This window comes from Pezoporus wallicus, unplaced genomic scaffold (assembly GCF_028554395.1).
Source record: "Pezoporus wallicus isolate ANWC-B61680 ecotype Strahan unplaced genomic scaffold, APGP_CSIRO_Pwel_v1 contig_227, whole genome shotgun sequence".
Lineage (NCBI taxonomy): Eukaryota > Metazoa > Chordata > Aves > Psittaciformes > Psittacidae > Pezoporus > Pezoporus wallicus.
In genome coordinates, this window is record NW_026635704.1 from 1,207,532 (window position 1) to 1,226,101 (window position 18,570).

Consider the following 18,570-nt stretch of genomic DNA (forward strand, 5'->3'; position numbering starts at 1 on the left):
TCATTAACGTAATAACATCAGTGATCATTAAATGTAATAAAAACTATTTTTCATTCAGCATTACCCATTCAACTTTTAGGGCAGATTCAGTCAGTCTTTCACAGGGAGCTGTAAACTTTGTCTTTTGCCAGAATGGACAGGAGTTGCAGGAAGAGGATATTCATGCTTGGGGTTTAATCAAAAGTGGGGTTAGTATCCTAATTTCTGCCAGGAAATTCACTACCAGCTACAAAAGATATCCACTTAATCAATTTATTCCTTAGACATCCTGCTTATACAGCCTTCTACCAGGGAAATCATTTTTGGGTGTATGATTGCCATTTTTTATGCCATTTTCTCCCATGCAGACTTATTTTTTCTACAGACTTTTACACTGAGGTTTTTGTCAAATTACTTTTTCTTGACATAATCAGATGGTTCTTCAGAGGGTACCTCTAGCCTTTCCATCTTGGTCATTCATGCAGGCGTGCAGATAAGAGAATAGGTGCCTTATCAAAGACTTTTGTCCTTTGGGGTTTATTTCAAATGTGATTGCAATAATAATGGGCATAGTTCATTGTCTAGAATTATGTGTGTATTTGTATCTGGTATCACACAAATTTAAGACTTTGACAATGCTCTTTTTCCTTTTTTTTTTTCCCTTTGCTGCAAAATGTTTTTTATGAAGCACTTGGTCTCTTATAAAAGTGGTTTTAAAATAGCTGATAACTTAACTTTATTTAAACTCACAGTTTCTGTAACCGTCCATAAAAGTATACAAAAAATTGACTTAAGTGTTCTTTCTATGTTACCTTTCTGTCTTAATGATGAGCTCCTATCTTAAGGATGAGCATATTGAAAAAAAGAATTAAAAAAATCTGAAGTAACACCACATTACATTGGTCAATATAGGTGAAAAATAACATAAGATCCCTGTGTGCCTCCTCTCTCAGACACAGACTACCTGAAATAGTAAACACTAAGATTTGCAATCATCCGGTGTATGGTATGTGAATCTAAGTCAGTGCTATGGATCTTGATATATTTTCTACACTGCTTCTCCTACGTTTTACCTGTCCAGCACTAATATTATAGCTATTTCAGAGATCGGTCTTTTACCTACTTTTCCATGTAATGCTACTACACTACTGGTGTACTACTGTGTATATCTGGCATATAGAATGTAAGTAGAGTGGTGTATAACAGTTTATACCTTAATAATGGTCAGCTCCAGTGCATGTAATGGCTGAACCAGGTACCATGAGGACTTCTCTGCGCTCACTTACTCTGCTTTTCAGAGGATAGGGACTGAGGTGAAACATTTCAGTGTGTATCCTAAAGCATTAATCTTTACATGGAAATTTTTAAGCTCACAGTATATAGAAACAGTAACTAGTGAAAATTTGCAATATTGGTACCATGATGGTATCAGTATCAGTGTTTTTCTCCTAGTAAAATAGAATATCCTCTTGCATAATGGGGGATGTAGACTGGAATTAGTTTAAATTATACAGTTCAATAGATTTGCACTTTAGTCTTTTTCAGAGCTCTCTAGCAGTTCAACACACTGATGCTAGATCTAGAATCTCCTAGCAATTTCCTCACAGAAAACATGCTCAGGAAGTGTGACCAATACTTGGGAAAGCAGTTCACTGTTAGTGAACACTTTGTCTGAAGCTAAGATAGAATTATTTGCAGCTGGCCACTTGTCTCAGAGAACCACAAAAAAAACCAGAAAATCTATGCAGACAAATTTGCCTAAAGTTAAGCAGAAATATCAATATAAATACACAAATAGGCCAAAAGATTAGAATACATTTTACTTCTTCCTTGTCTCTCTTTTAGGTTCAGCACTAAATTTTATTAAGATTTTATATGCAAGTGGCACAGTAAATGAAAAGCGTGCCAGCAAATGGACTCTTCTGATAACACAGGCCTGTGCTTTTCCCTAAGCCATTTGGTACAATTATACATTAAGTATCTTCGATATACCTGTTAAACTTGTATTAATGCAGTATGTCTGACAAAACAGTTAAGACTCACATGCAATGATGCATGGGTATTTAATGTTTTTATAGATTTTAAGTTCCAGTTAGAAAAATTAATAACAGTTTGCCATATGAGGGCCCTGTAGTCTACTCAATGGGTTGCAATATATATTTGGCACTAATATGTTTTGCTAAGAAGGGTAAAATGAAGGCTTCAGAAATACAAAGAAAAATCTTATACAGCAACCAGCAAAATGTAGTTTGCCTTAAATCAAGATACTAAAAAGCAATAAATGTGTAAGCATGTTTGCTATCCAGTTCAAGACATTGCTTATAAAGAAAACCACATGTTTGGGGCTAAACTTTACATCAGCATCACACAGACTCCCATATTCAAAACCACATGTTTGAAAGCCTACACAGTTAATTTGCCCCTGCCATGATGTCCATTTTCACATACATGTTGTGAAACTGTATCATAGTTCAATTGTCAATTATATCATGTCATGCCTGCAATGACAAGAGTTGGATTTTGGGGGCTATTTGGGTTTTTTTGTTTATTTGTTTGTGGGATGATTCTGTGTTAATTGGTTGTTTTAAAGATATTGTTTGTATCTGATCAATTATTCTTGTCCAATCATGGAGTTACAAAAAATGGCTTTTTGGAGTTTCTGACTACGTAACATTCACATTGTAATTTCTATCACTAAAATAGAAATGCATAGGTAAATATGATTTCATCCAGTAAATGGTTTACTTTTTTTTTTCTCTGCAGGCTAACTGTACAAAGAAAAACAGGCTTCATGGCAGTGAAAAATTAAAAAAGAAAAGCATATTCAAATGCAGGATAACCTTTTTCTTCTGCTTAGTCTATACATAGTTTATATGTCTATATGTAATGTAGAGTCTCATAGAGTGATCATGAAATCTTTGTCATAAAAAAATGTGTGGGAAAACTATGCCTTCTCTTTATATGGTCTATGGCCTCTTCAGTTTAGAAATAGTCTTCCTCCTGAGAGCATAGGACATCTGCTATTGCTTTTCCTCCAGGTCATCTCCCTCTTTCCCAGGTGCCCCTTGCTAGCTTACCTTTTCATTATATCCAACAGCTGCACCTCACTGAGCCTAAGCAGGCAAATTCCATGCTTCTGCCTCCTGCTATACTCTGGAAGAGTCAAGAGGCAAGCAGAAATGTAGGGTGAGGCTTAGAGAAGGAGCAAAAGCTGGTTTAGATTCAACATTTTGTACTAATGGTTAGAAATCATGCAGAAAATGTATCTACCTTTAAATGAGTGAGATGTACAAAAGCTGTAATAACATTGCAGTCCTACATATGTTGGATTTTGTTCCTGATTTATTAAATATGGTGCTGTAAACAGGTCAATTTCTAAACGCAGTTCTGGGTGCTTGGGTTTATTTAGTATAAAAAGTCATTTATAACAGACTGTACTTCTTCTATTATTCATTACTCCCTTCCTTACTAGCACTCCATTTTTTTTTTCTTTCAAAGTGACTGCATTCAAGTAATATTCAATTGTCTTACAGGATGAATTTCCTGTATTAGAACAGTTTCCATAGACTGTAGCTGACACAAAATTAATGGTTTTGTAGTTGAAGATTTCCTTTACCGTTCGGTCTTATTAAAAATACTGTTATTTCTGAATCATATATGTACCCTGGTTAAATATTAATCTGTCATTTTAAATTTAACATCTGCACACATATTTGATGCATGCCTATATGTCATAAGTTCGGTATCGTAGGTATGTTTTGAAGGACATATAACTCCAAAAGACAGTGGCAATTGATAACATTTCCATCTACCTCTATACTGAGAGAAGATAACATGCATTATGGAATCACTTCAAGTGCTGCTGAATAAACTGAGAGAAAATGCAACGGATTTTTTTTTAAATAATCAAAATATTTCATTCAACATACCCTTATATGAGAAAGCCTTCTTAATTTCTATTTAAAAATAAAAGTATGGAACTGCTGGAAAATTCAGAAATGATATATTTGTTTTACTGGACATAAGTATCAACCTTGAGTTTGTGTTTCTGGTCTAACTCTTTGCACATCATAGTTTCTTCTTTTTTTCTCCTCCAGCTATACTAGTAAGCAAATGCAACCGTATGAATATATGCCAGAAAGTTTTAGAAAGTAGCTTGACTACCTGCCATTATTTACAAGAAGTGATATTTGTATCCTTATGCAGAACCTAGATGAGGAAAAAAGACAAAAATAACGATTACCTTTCAAAATGATGTTACTGTGAATGTTTCTAATCTCATGGCATTGATGCTGCCATGAGATTGCTGTCAGTCTTGTATTGAGGACATAACCAGCTTCCAGCCAGAGATGGAATCAAGTTCTGCAGATTGATTCTGCTGCAGTTTTGCACTACAGATTCTGCTGTCTCTCTTGCAATGGGACAGGCTCATTAAAGACTCAAGAAAAAAAAATATTACCAGAGCCCTGTTATACGTCTTGGCTGCTTTGCTTGCTAACAATTAATTTCTTCAGTAGGCCTACTGGTGATAAAGTGGCTGTGTTTTCTTATTTCCATGGGAAATTTCCATAAGATACTTTGAAGAATATACAAGGGCAAGAGAAACAATTTTCTGTACTCCATTCACATATCAGAAGATATGTAGGATTTTAAGCAACATACAGTGCTGAAAAGTCATATGCTATTTATTTATATTTTAATTGAAAATTTGAATGCAACAAGAATAGCTGCTGAGGAACTATTTTCCCTTTTTAATGATGAATTTTAGAGCATGCCATTTGCTCCTGTAAATTTTCAGGACTGCTTGGTAATATAACTGGTATGTTAAAAGCTTTTTTTTTAAAAAAAGAAAAGTCTTATATTTTGTAATTTATACAAGAAGACAACAAGCACAATCTATTTTATTTTTCCTTAAGGTACTTCAGTTATACAGGTAACAGCTACAGACGGTGATGATCCTTCTTATGGGAATAGTGCCCGTCTACTTTACAGTCTCATTCAGGGACAGCCTTATTTCTCTGTGGAGCCAAAAACAGGTACTAAAAATGATCTTGCAACTTGAAAACATTACTAAAATAACATAAAATGGATGCAAAAATGTCTTCATTTCAACACAAACATCAACTGATACTACCTTACATTTATGCATCTTTGTATAGGTCGCATATTTAGAAACAAATCAATTCTTTCTCTGAAATTCTCTCTGTCTGAAGAAGTAACAATTTATTTAGAAAATTATCTTGCTAAGGAAATGAGCTGGACTCTGAGTACCTCATCCAGCAAATGGACCTACAAAAAATTCTGGATTAACAGCTTTATGAGTCATTATGTGACATTCTGTTGTGGTTTAAGCCCAGCCGGCAACCCAGAACCACTCACCCGCTAGCTCACTCTCCCCCTTCCTGCTGAACCCAGGATAATTCCTATCTTTCCTGCTAAAGAAACCACAAATATGTGACATCCCTCCAAAAATCCTGATTTCTGGTTGTCCTGGGTTAAGCAGTAGCAGTCATTTTTCTCCTTCTTAGTAGCTGCTGCAGTGCTGTGGTTTTGACTTTTGGCCTGGGAACAACACTGATAACACCCATGGTTTTTGTTGCTCCTAAATAATGTTTACTCTGACCAAGGACTTTCTGAGTCTAATGCTCTGCCAGGGAGGAGGAGAAGCCGGGAGGAAGCAGAGACAGGACACCTGACCCAAACTAGCCTAAGAGGCATTCTATACCACAGCACATCACGCCCACTATATAAACTGGGGGCAGTTACCCAGAAGGGCTAGATGACTGCTCGGGTCAGGGTGGGTATAGGTTGGTAGGTGGAGTGTGGTTGTGTTTTCTCCCCTTATCATTTCTCTTATCATTATCATTATTGGCGGTAGCAGTAGTGATTTGTGTTACACTTTAGTTACTGGACTGCTCTTATCTCAACCCATGGGAGTTACATTCTTCTGATTCTCCTCCCATCCCTCCAGGAGTGAGGGAAGGAAGGTGGGGGGGAATGAGCAAGCAGCTGCTTGGCTCTGATTTACCAGTTGGGCTTAAACCATTACACTGGTGAAGAAAGATGGTTATGTATGATGGAGGAGATATATGTTATGTTTTACTCCCTATGTCTCAAAGTATGCAGAATGTATCTGTCATACATCATAGATGTTACCATGAATACTAATTCTCAATATTAGGACAGTGTACTGTGCATGTCAATTAATAACTGCATCAAATGATGCATTTTATACCCATAATATATGGTCGGATACTGGGAAAAAAATGGGACTATTATTTGTTGCTATATTATACTTTTTGATTTTAGGGGTCATCAGAATGGCTTCACAAATGGATAGAGAAACAAAAGATCAATATTTGGTCATCATCCAAGCTAAAGATATGGTTGGGCAAGCAGGGTCATTTTCAGCAACAGCCACTGTTACCATCAACCTCTCTGACATCAATGACAATCCACCTAAATTTCAACAGCGTGAGTATAGGCTACTTGAAATAGTTGAAGTCTTGAGGAAATTTAGACGTACTATAACTCTGTTAAGTTCATTGGAAGGTCTGTGCTTTGACTTCAGCATATAGATTTAAATAAAAATAGAATGAATTCCATACAAAGCTCAAAAAAGAAATTGAAACCTATCATTACAAAAGACCTCAGGCCTGCTGTTTTTATCAGTAGGCTTTGGAGATAAATGACTTACTAAACTGCTTTCCATACAATTTACTTTATATAAGCCTAAAATCTGGGCTACAGGATATTTAGTACTATTTTACCTCACCTTCTTTCTTTTTCTCCTTTTCTTCATTCTTTTCCAACAGATACTGTAAAATTTTTGGCAAATTAGTTGACCTTCTCTGCTAGCTCTGCTATCAGGAAGAACTAGTGAAACGCAGTAGGGAAGTGCAGCCCTCCCGTCTTCTTTCATCCTGTTGGTTCATAAAATCATAGAATAGAATCACAGCTTTCCAACCCTTGGGTTGGAAATGATCCTTAAAGGTCATGTATTCCAAGCCATCTTCAGTGAACAGGAACATTTTCAACCACACCAGGTTGCTCAGAGCTTTGTCCAGACCAACTTTTAGTGTTTCGAGCGATGGAGCATCTACCACCTCTGTGTGTGACTTGTTCCAATGTTTCACCATTCTCATTGTGAAATATGTCTTGGCTTTACCCAAATTTCTGAGATCCTTAGGCCATCATAGCTACAGCACATATTAATCATGGCAGTTCACTAAACTGTGGTGGTATTTATTTCTTTAGGACTCTATTATATGAGTGTCTCTGAAGAGGCTCCTGTGGGCACTACTGTAGGCAAAGTCTTCGCAGAAGACAGTGACATAGGGGAGAATGCAGCCATGAGCTATTCCATTGAAGGAGATATTTCAGATGTTTTTGACATCATTACTAACAATAAGACTCAAGAAGGTATCATCTTATTGAAAAAGGTAAGATCTCAGAAACCTTCTAAAAAATCCCTGAAGAGTGGAATGACTCTCCTCAAACAATCTGGATGTTTAAAACAGGTTTATTTTTTTGCATTCTACTGTATGTTTCTTCAGCCTTTGTGATTTGGTTAGGATATTGGCGGAATAAAAAGAAAAATGTTTTTCTTTCTGTTTACTGTTTTTGACTCATTACTGCTGAATACAATAGTGACAAAGTACCTTAATGTTATTCCTATCTGTGCATCAGTATATTCCCATTGTGAGAAAATGTACTTCTGTGCACCATCTGTAAAATCTTTATAAATAAGTTGTGCACAATATTTCCCCACTTCGAACACCTTTTGTTAAACTTTGTTTTTCTTAGGGGTGTCATTCTACAGAAAGACTTGTTTTAGTGTTGCTTAACTGTAACATTAAAGCCAGCCTACATATGAAAGCAAAAAAAAAAAAGGCATAATACAGTTTAATTTTAAAGTGGTTTTAACCGAACAAAAATATCGTAGTAGTAACTCCTTTTGTAAAATTTGCAAAAGAAGGGTAGCACTTTTTTGTTTTTAATATCACACCACTTCCTGAACAGTATTTAATTCAAATATGAAACAAAAACCCAGTTCTATTTCTCTCTTTCTTTCTTAACAGAGAGTGGATTATGAAAGTAAGAGGAGATACAATATTGGAGTAAAAGTTGTAAACAGGTACATTGATGACCGTTTTCTGAAAGAAGGACCGTTTGAAGACAAAACTATTGTCAAAATTAATGTGGAAGATGCTGATGAACCTCCAGTTTTCACCATGGAGAATTATGTGATGGAGATTGCTGAAGGGTCTGCGAGTGGTTCACTGGTGGGAGTTGTAACTGCTAGAGATCCAGATGATGATGATTCCCCAATCAGGTACCCAACTTAAATATGAACAGGCCTCAAACATAAATGCAGTTGTGATTTTCAAAGGCTAGTTCTGTTCCTGACCTTGGTTCATAGGCTGCACCAAAAGGAACATGACCAACAGGTTGAAGGAGGTGATCCTGCCCCTCTACTCTGCTCTTGTGAGACCTCACCTGGAGTATTGTGTATAGTTCTGGTGTCCTCAACATAAAAAGGACATGGAACTGTTGGAACAAGTCCAGAGAAGGGCCACAAGGATGATCAGGGGACTGGAGCACCTCCTGTATGAAGATAAGCTAAGATAGTTGTGGCTGTTCAGCCTGGAGAAGAAAAGGCTGCATCGAGACCTCATAGCAGCCTTCCAGTATCTGAAGGGGGCCTATAGGGATGCTGGGGAGGGACTCTTCATTAGAGACTGTAGTGACAGGACAAGGGGTAATGGGTTAAAACTTAATAGGGGAAGTTTAGATATAAGGAGGAAATTCTTTCCTGTTAGGGTGGTGAGGCACTGGAATAGGTTGCCCAGGAAGGTCGTGAATGCTCCGTCCCTGGCAGTGTTCAAGACCAGGTTGGACAAGGCCTTGGGTGACATGGTTTAGTGTGAGGTGTCCCTGCCCATGGCAGGGGAGTTGGAACTAGATGATCTAAAGGTCCTTTCCAACCCTAACCATTCTCTGATTCTACGATTCTATGCTTTCATTGTGATAGTCTAGGTTATTCTAGGTGTCACGGTTTAACCCCAGTAGGCTTCTAAGGACAGCACAGCTGCATGTTCACTCCCCACACTGGGATGCAGGAGACAATCATAAGGGTAGGAGTGTGAAAACTTATAGGTTGAGATAAAGACAGCTTAATAATAATAATAATAACAGCAACAACAAGAAACAACGATAACAACAAAAGGGAAAAGAATAGCTACAAGACCTCAAGGAAAACTAGTGATAGAAAAAAGTCCCAAACAACTGCTTACCATCAGGTGGCCAATACCCAGCCCCTCCCAGTTTTTTTGCTGAGCACGATGTCATTAGTAAGGGATATCCTTTTGTTCAGTTGGGGTCTGCTGTCCCAGTTGTGTCCCTTCCCAGCTTCTTGTGCACACCTAGCCTGCTTGATGGTGGGGTGGCATGAGAAACAGAAAATACATTGGCACTGTGTAAGAAATGCTCAGCAATAATCAAAACATCCCTGTGTTATCAACACTGGTTTTGTCACAAATGAAAAACACAGCCTTATCCAAGCTACTATGAAGAAAATTAACTCTATCCCATCCAAAACCAGTACAATAGGTTAAATCCTGACCCTTAGCCAGAAATCTATATAAATGAACTTTGTACATTATTCCAATCAGTTTGAGACAGAACAATATTTTAGACAGTGGCCTGGAAGAGGCCCCCAGGGTTTTTAATTTTGCAAAATAATTTTGCTGTCTCTTGAGGGAGAAAGCAGGTCATTAACCTTTAATATGGAGTTTATAATTACAACAAATTCTTGAGTTGCATGATGTCACTATGTAGTGTGCAATTTTGATAAGATAGGATACAGGGACAAATGGATGAGCCACAAAATAATTTATGGTGTGTAGGTTCCTAATAAAAAAAATATATATGTTGAACAGAGCCTTGGCCGACATGGTCTACTGCAAGGCATCCCTGCTGATGGCAGAGGGGCTGGAACTAGACAGTCTTAAAGGCCTTTACAACCCTAATCATTTTATGATTCTATGATGTTATGATTCTATGTGTGTGCATATATATATGTATGTATCTATAAGTATGGTTTCAGAGGTTTAGTCAATGAAAGGTCATTTGTTATGATTTTACATTCATTTACTATTATTAAGTAAACTGGCAATAGATTAAATGAGAATAAATAAAAATATACATATACTTCTTTTTTTTTAAAAAAAAAGAGCTTTTTCTGTGGTTTCTTTAGATGACTGAAACAGCTCCTGTGAAACATGCAACCATAGTGCAATCTATGACTTCTTAGCTTGAAATATTTGATGGAATTTGCTACAAAGTGAATATGCCTGCATAGTCTCAAAACAGCAATGCATACGTTGCATCACTGAGTTTCTTTAAAATAGAGTATGTCATTTCTAATATAAAGATATGTTTATTGGGTGAAATGGCATGTATATGAATCTAATTTTTAAATCATTGCTATCAGAAACGACAGCAGTTGCTTATAATATAGAAAGCAGCTGTGTTGCCTTGTGGACCCCAGTTCTCAAAGTGAAAAAAATATATGCAACAAAAACTCACTACATCAATAATAAAATATAACTAAAAATATCCAACACTGATTTTCGAAACTTATCTATCAAGAATCAGTTTGCAATTAAAAAAAAAAAAGAAAACACAAACAAACAAACAAAACAAAACAAAACCGAATATGAGAAAACCATAAACAAGCTTTGGGTAGAGATGATGAAGAATACTCACATAAAAAAAAAAAAAAATTGTAAATCCCTAAAATAGAAGTTTATAAATGTCAAATCTTTGGGTTAAATAAGAACTTTCGCTGACTGTTTTTGTGTTGATTCCTTGATTTACCCTTCTATTGATTTTCAAAACAGACAAAATGTAACTATAAATAATAAGTTAGAGAGTCATCCAACCTCTGGCATATAATTGGAGTTGCAGTCCTAAATGCCAAGAGGAGAAAGAAAGACTTTGTCAAGCACAGCTAAAGGTACAATATGAGAGGGAATTGCAAAGTGGAGTGGTAAAAACTTTTCAACTCTTCAAACAGGTTTTATTTCCATGAAATAGACTCTACTAGGAACTGTGACATATGATCTTCTTTTTGTATGGCATGAAAAATACTAGTAAATACCCTTTCCATTTGAACCAATGTCTTTGGTGTCTTTTTCAGTCCATCTCTGGCCTGTGACCAGTGGTTAGACTTTAACAATTTGAATGGTATGTATGTATGCATGTGTGCATGTGCATGTCCACATATGGACATAGCATCCAGTGCCTTTTCAGTGAAGACTCAGGAACACTGGACTCATTTGAAATCATCTCTTGTATTACGATTTTGTACTCTGTCTAGGTGTCACCTCATTACAGATAGTTGTCTGTCTTTATCATTCCCTTGGCATCAGAGCATGTCAGCAATGATAAAATAGGTTTGCCATTACACCGCCACTTAGCTGTTAGTGTTATTCATTTCACAAGTGACACTTTCGCTGTTTCTTTTCAACGAAGTCATTCACCTGCTGCGAGCTTGACTTAGAAGTAAAAATGAATAATGCATTTCAGATTCAGTTCACATTAATATAGATCTGAGACATATTTAGTTATATAAAAAGAAGAGCTTTGATCTTGGCAGCAGTGAATTTTAAATGTTTATAAGTGTACGTTTTTCATGATCTGAGTTGTTACAGCACACATTTATATGTATATATGCACAGCTCTCTTTTCTCAGCTGACAATAACTTTCTATGTCCTTGCTCCTGATGGAACATTTCAGTATTAGGGAATCTCTTTACTTTTTTTGGTGCAGGTACTCTATTGTCCATGGCATGCATTTAAAAAGATTGTTCAGCATCAATGAACACAATGGAACAATCATTACAACTAAACCTCTGGACCGAGAGGTAACTTCTTGGCACAATATAACTGTTACAGCCACAGAAACAAGTGAGTAAGAAATTTAAGGAATACAGTGGTTTATAAACTGTGAACTGTAATTATCCCCTGAATATGCCTTCTTTTAAGTGGAGAATACATGCTTCTTTCTCATTACAGTACATTAAGGAGCATTATTAAAATAATTTGTTAAATCAAAGTTGGATGCATTTGAGCTCTTTTCATAAAAGATGACCTTATTAAAAAACAAAAAAAAAAAAAAAAAAGAAAATTGTAATAAGATTGAGACTGTAATGCTTTCAAGTTATACTGAGGCATATGAATTGCTTCTGCAGTGCAAGATCTTATGTTAAATTAGACCCTGGTTAATTTCACACCAGATCTTTTACTAGTGTGAAATTAGCTAGGATCTAATTTAACACCAATCAGAAACCTGTGGGTCTAAATAATTGTGAATGTAAGGTCCAAACCAGCTAGACTTCTATTCAATGACAATTAAAACTGTGAAGCATCCTTTATATAGATTTCACCTGTCAAGTTTTTCTTAAAGTCAAATGCAAATAGATGCTGTTTGTAGTTTTAGTGATCTGATTGCATTAACTCTGAGACAACAATCTAGAAAATGAACAACTACTGGTTTATAAGGCAGTTTAACATGTTTATTTGGATATTATTTGAAAACTAATCACATCCATCTTCAGGAAGGGGAGAAAACTTATGAAACTAGAGCCCAATCAATAAATCGGACAGGTTCTGCCAAATAGTTTTATCATGGTTTTTAATCCCAAATTTCAATTAAATTTTATTTATTACTAAGACTACTTTGAACACATACTTATAAATTGTTCCTAATTGTTCCTATAAAGGAGCATTCCCTGTTTATATGTAGAATATTACAGATAGAAGTTTAATATAGGAAGTTCAATAGCTGTTTTCATTGAAGTCTTTTATTGTTTTTAGGAATCAATAGCATTATCATCTTTTTCAGCTTCTCTGTGAATTTTTAAGCACGAATGTATTTTACTTCTCATGTTGTTGGGCAGCTGGCAGGTGTTTGTAAAATTGATCTCTGGCATATTTTTGTCATTTCTTGAATAGTGCTATGGAAACACAGCAGGATGACTTTGATCTGGACTATTCTGTTTAGTTAAACAATAAAATAGAAAAGACCTAAATGTTACAAATGAATAACTGTCTCCTGCAGCAAAAGAAAGTGAGTCTTTCACAGTAATGAAAGTTATTGTAGAGAAACCAAGCCCTCATTATCTTCATGTTTTTATTCATTATTTCTTTAATGATGATAAGGTCACTGTCTATAATACTATATTCAAAAGCATAGAAGTTAGGTCACCTTGGTAGGGGCATAACTGAAATGATTTATATTGTGAATAGCCTTTTATTCCTATAACTATATACTGTTTATGCAACATTTTGTGGATGACTTTGTTCCACTGAAACCAAATCTTCCCTAATTTCAACTGAAGGAGTCACTCTGCTTCACCTAAAATCATCATTAAATATTTATCAGACACTGATTCCAAGAGTGTGGGGTTTTTTTTGTAATGTGTTGCTTCCTCTCAAAAAAACAGGAATTTTTTCCTGTGATTTCAGGAAAATTTAAAACTTCCATACTGTTATCTTCCAACAGCAATGTGAGAAATGCCCTTCCTCATCATTCAATTATATGCTGAGGAAAAAAAAAAAAGCCCCAAATAACTGAAGCCAAAACAAAACAAAACAAAGACAAAAGAATAACCACATGATAACTGATATATAGTAAGGAAGTAGAAATGAGACTATAACCAAACATAAATAAAAAAGGTTTATTTGGTAAAACAGATGTGAATGGCAGCTTTAGGCTGAAAGGTGATATATAAATATTTGTGCAAACAAATGGTAGGCTTTAAAGCCAATATAGTATCCATTAATCTTATGAACAAGCAATGCAGGAAGACACCAAGGTAGCTGAGTCCTTCCCATGTCACTTTGTCTATGACTGAAACCACCAAAGGTATTCCCTGCCTCCTAATAAGTGTTACAAAATTTTCTTCTCAATCCCAGTCCAGCCAAATATCTGCCCTAGATATCTGTTTCTGAATTAAGTAAAAGAGGTTGATTAAGTCCTGTGCTCTGTATTATTTTGAAAAGGGATGTGTACCACTTTTTGTGTTTTATTAAAAAAATAAGCCAAGCATTGTTTCATTGCCTATCATCTTATTATGGATGTTGGGATTCAACAAGAGAAATGTCATCCCACAGAGAAGTATTTTTGAGATGACTCAGGCAGATCATAAGCTTTAGTAAATTAGCACGGCTCTTATGATTGCACGTGAGGAATAGAAATGTGAAACTGCTGAGTAGCTAGCCCTTTATCTCTGTGGTAGTTGCTTTTGCTGCCATTTCCTTTGGCAAAAGACTCAAAGCTATCAACACAGATTCCATAAGATCCAAGAAAACAAATGTTTGCCCCAAGCAGCTAGTGAATTATACATTAAAAAAGCCAAGTAGGAACCAACCAAACCCATACAGTTTGAAGTGAGACAGAAAGGAATAAATGTTGCAGTGAAGCTTCTTGCCTACTAGAGTAATAAATTACATCTTGGGGAAGGCAGACATTTCTCAGTGCTATGCCATGTAAATGAGGATTTGATGTGCTGACAGGAAAAAGGATTTCTGAAAAGTATTCAGTATAGAATCATGGAATTATTTAGGTTGGACAAAACCTTTAAGATCATAGAGTCCAACCATTAACCATTGTTGCCCTTCTCTGGACCCACTCCAGCAACTCAGTATCTCTTCTAGTGAGGCATCCAGAACTGAACACAGTTGGAGGTGTAGCCTCACTAGTACTAAGTACAAGGGGATGATCACTTCCCCAGTCCTGCTGGCCACACTAGTTCTGATATAAGATGGGACAATATTGACCTTCTTGGCCATCTGGACACACTGATAGCTCATGTTCAGGCTGCTATCAACACCTCCAGATCCTTTTCTGCCAAACAGCTTTTCAGCCATTCTTCCCTAAGCCTGTAACTTTGCATAGGGTTGTTGTAACCCAGATGCAGGACCCAGCTCTTTGCCCTGTTGAACCTCACACCACGGGCCACAGCCCATCAATCCAGCCTGTCCAGATCCCTCTGTAGAGCCTTCCTACCCTCCAGCAGATCAACACTCCCTCCAGCTTGGTGTTGTCTTTAAACTTATTGAGGGTGCACTAGGTCCTTTTGTCCAGATCATTGATAAAGATATTAAAGAGAACTGGCCCCAAAACTGAGCCCTGGGGAACACCAGTTGCAACCAGCCACCAGCTGGGCTTAAATCCATTCACCACAACTCTTTGGGCCTGGTCATCCAGCAAGATTTTACCCAGCAAAGAATATGTCTGTCCAAAACGTGCAACCAGTTTGTCCAGGAGAGTGATGGACCTCCATGTCTTCCTTCCCTGGGTATTAGGTGACATATTTCTAAACATTTTTGTTACATAAACAAGTAAGTTTATGTTTAAGTAAGATGCCCTATGTTTAAGTAAGGCACCCTAGTCTATACTCAACTCCTGCACCATGAAACTAGTAAAGTTAAGCTTTTAATTGTCTGAGGTACTTAGAGCACTACACCCTGTGTAAATGCAGTACTTGCAGGAAAAAAGTGCCTTATATTAGCAGTTTATTTTTGTTTACATAAAAGAATAAGCCATATTGACATAGATTTTATATCTAAAGCCACATTAATAAACTATACTTGGATAACAGAAGCAGTACAGCTTTCATAATACAAAATATCTAATAATTAAACCTGCTATGTAAATAATACTTTGAGCAAAAACAAAAGCTGAGCTTATTAAGTCAGTCAGCATGGCAATTTCTCCATGTGCAGCAGTGGCAGAAATATTTTTAAAGCATGTGAATTCTGGTGAAACCTTCTCCCAGTGCTTCAAAATTACAAAATAGTAAAAAAGAAGAGTGACAGAATACATTTAAGAATTGTAAAATTTTCTAACGTCCACATTACTTTAAAATATGAAGTAAATTATTTGTGACTTTTGATTTCTTTTTTTAACCTTTAGGAAATCCTGAAAAAATTTCAGAAGCAAATGTGTATATCCAAGTTCTTGACATTAATGATCATGCACCGGAATTCCCTAAATATTATGAAACGTTTGTTTGTGAAAATGCAGTTTCTGGCCAGGTAAGTGTGAAGGAGTTAACCATCAGTTTCTTCATTACAATAAAGATTTGTTCTGTGATGCTACTATTCAGTATTGATCATTTCAGTACTGCACATACAGACCGTATTTTGTCTGTTTCCAAAGTTAGTTCTGTTTATACATGTATAGTTTGCAATTTTAATTTCAGAAGACTGACGTTAACTTTTCCCACTTTAAAACAAAATCATCACATCCTGTCTGCCTGCAAAAACAGGTAATAGAGCAGTACAGACAGAAAACTCTGAAAAAACAAACAAACAAAAAAGCATAAGACACAGATTTGCTTCCAGTTAGTGTCACAGGTGTAAAACCTCGGCCTAGTATTTTCAGCAACAGCATAACATAGTCTGGAAGAACCAAACTAAGACTAGTTTCATACCAGATACTCGTTTATTGTGAATTGATGTTTCATTTATAGCCCATGTAACAGCTTCACTAGCTGTCAGCTTAAGAGATTGTTGTATTAAGCATCCTTCCCTGTAGGATTTTTCCATTTCCTACTCATCAGCATGGGAATGCTGTAACATCAGTCAGTTGCCTCAACCTCCCCCTAGATACACTGTTGACTCCAACAGTCGTTTGTTTTTTTGGGGGGGGTTGGTTGTTGTTTTTTTTTGTTTGTTTTGTTTTGTTTTGGGGGTAGAGGGTTTTTGTTTTGTTTGTTTGTTTTATTTGTATTTTTTATTTTAAAGCTACAAAATGAAAAACGAAAAAAGCAACAGGAAAAAGCTATAGACAGAAAAATGCATGTTTTTTCATGACATGCTTTAGCATTACTTGGACATATCAAAAAGTCCTTTGGGGGTATCTGTGATGGCTAATTTCAAATGTTTTACTATGTTTTGATTTCTGAATCACAAAGCCTCTCTTTTTACTGCAGCTTGGTTTACTTTGACTTTAGTCTGCAGTTAAATAAAGCTTTCCCTGTTGCTAAAGTAATTTCTTCATGGATTTTTGCATCTGCTCATGCTTTTGTATAAGCAGTTGATTTGTTCATTCTGCATTTGGTAATTTTCACTCTGCAAAAGCGACCTCTTGTTCAGAGGTGCTTGGAACAAGACATTTCTTTTGGACTTTGGGTAACTCATTGACAAATCAAGCACAGGCATTAAAGCAAATGCTGCTTCATGTTCCTTGTCTTTAAGACACCATGAATTAAATATGGAAGCTTATAAAATGAATATTTGTAACCCATGTTTTGGACTTGCCTATAATATAAAAAACCCAGGAGATTTATTTCCCAAAGTTTTTATTATTTTGTCATTGCTCACTAACAAATAGCATCTGTGTGCAAACCCATTATTTGTTACTTTTCAATAATAATTAAGTATTTGTATTCTGTGTATTTTGAGAATCACTGGAAAAAATGGCACTGTGAAAAGTAGCAATAATAATAATAGTAGTAGTAATAATAATAATAATAGTAATAGTAATAATAATAATAGTAATAATAATAATAATCTCTTTGAGCATAAGATACAGAATTCTGCCTCTTTAACATTGTTTAACATTATCATTGAGCATGATAATTTTCCCCATTTTACAGACAGGTAAAATGTCAATCTAATTTATTTATTCCTTTTTTAATTGCTATAGCTTTTTGAAAGTCATAAGCATCTTTAGTTTAGCTTTTAGAGAACAAAACAAGAATGCTAAATAATCTTATTAACAAGTGATCTTAGGAAGAACATCAGGAAATTGTTACTGAAATACATAATCATCACAGTCAGAGTTTATGATTATTTTCAATGTTTATGATTTGAAACAGAATTGATGATAGTTTATCTCCTTCAGTGCTATTATTTTTCTTTTTATTTTTTACTCACAGAAAAAAGATTCTTTATTATTATACCCAAAACAAAAAGGATTATATTTCAGTCTGTGGGACTATAATCTGAAATTTGACAATAAAAATGGATGTAAAGAAGATAGATAGATGGGTTTTGGCATAATTTTAAATCTACTCATCATGTTTATTAGAAATTTTGAATGAATTTTTCACTATCCATTTCATGTTAAAGTTCTGTACTGTCCTATAATCGAAAAGTCAGCTGTGTACTAACCACAGCTAAAGTTTTATTTTGAATATTTCAAAACCACTTTCACTTCACTACCAGTATTAAATACACTATTTTCAAAATTACTTGAACATGAAAGTTCCTATGTAAAATAGACTTCTATCCTAGTTCAGCTATAGCTAGTAACAGAACAAGTAGAATCATAGAATCATAGAATAGATAGGATTGGAAAGGACCTTAAGATCATCAAGTTCCAAACCCCCTGCCGTGGGCAGGGACACCTCACGCTAAATCATATCACCCAAGGCCTCGTTCAACCTGGTCCTCCACCAGGGATGGAGCATTCACAACCTCCCTGGGCAACCTATTCCAGTGCCTTACCACCCTAACAGGAAAGAATTTCCTCCTTATATCCAATCTAAACTTCCCCTGTTTCAGTTTTAACCC

The 18,570-nt window shown here is 35.8% G+C and overlaps 1 protein-coding gene across 3 annotated transcripts in view; it reads left to right on the forward strand.

The window, feature by feature from the left end:
* The window catches only part of CDH19 (cadherin 19), a 114,106-nt gene that overhangs the window by 82,852 nt on the left and 12,684 nt on the right, over positions 1 to 18,570 (forward strand). For all 3 annotated transcript variants that reach the window (XM_057397399.1, XM_057397398.1, XM_057397400.1), the window contains exons 4-9: positions 4,896 to 5,015; positions 6,289 to 6,453; positions 7,237 to 7,421; positions 8,061 to 8,314; positions 11,816 to 11,952; positions 15,965 to 16,086. In XM_057397399.1, the coding sequence (XP_057253382.1) occupies positions 4,896 to 5,015; positions 6,289 to 6,453; positions 7,237 to 7,421; positions 8,061 to 8,314; positions 11,816 to 11,952; positions 15,965 to 16,086 (983 nt within the window). The remainder of the gene's footprint in view (positions 1 to 4,895; positions 5,016 to 6,288; positions 6,454 to 7,236; positions 7,422 to 8,060; positions 8,315 to 11,815; positions 11,953 to 15,964; positions 16,087 to 18,570) is intronic.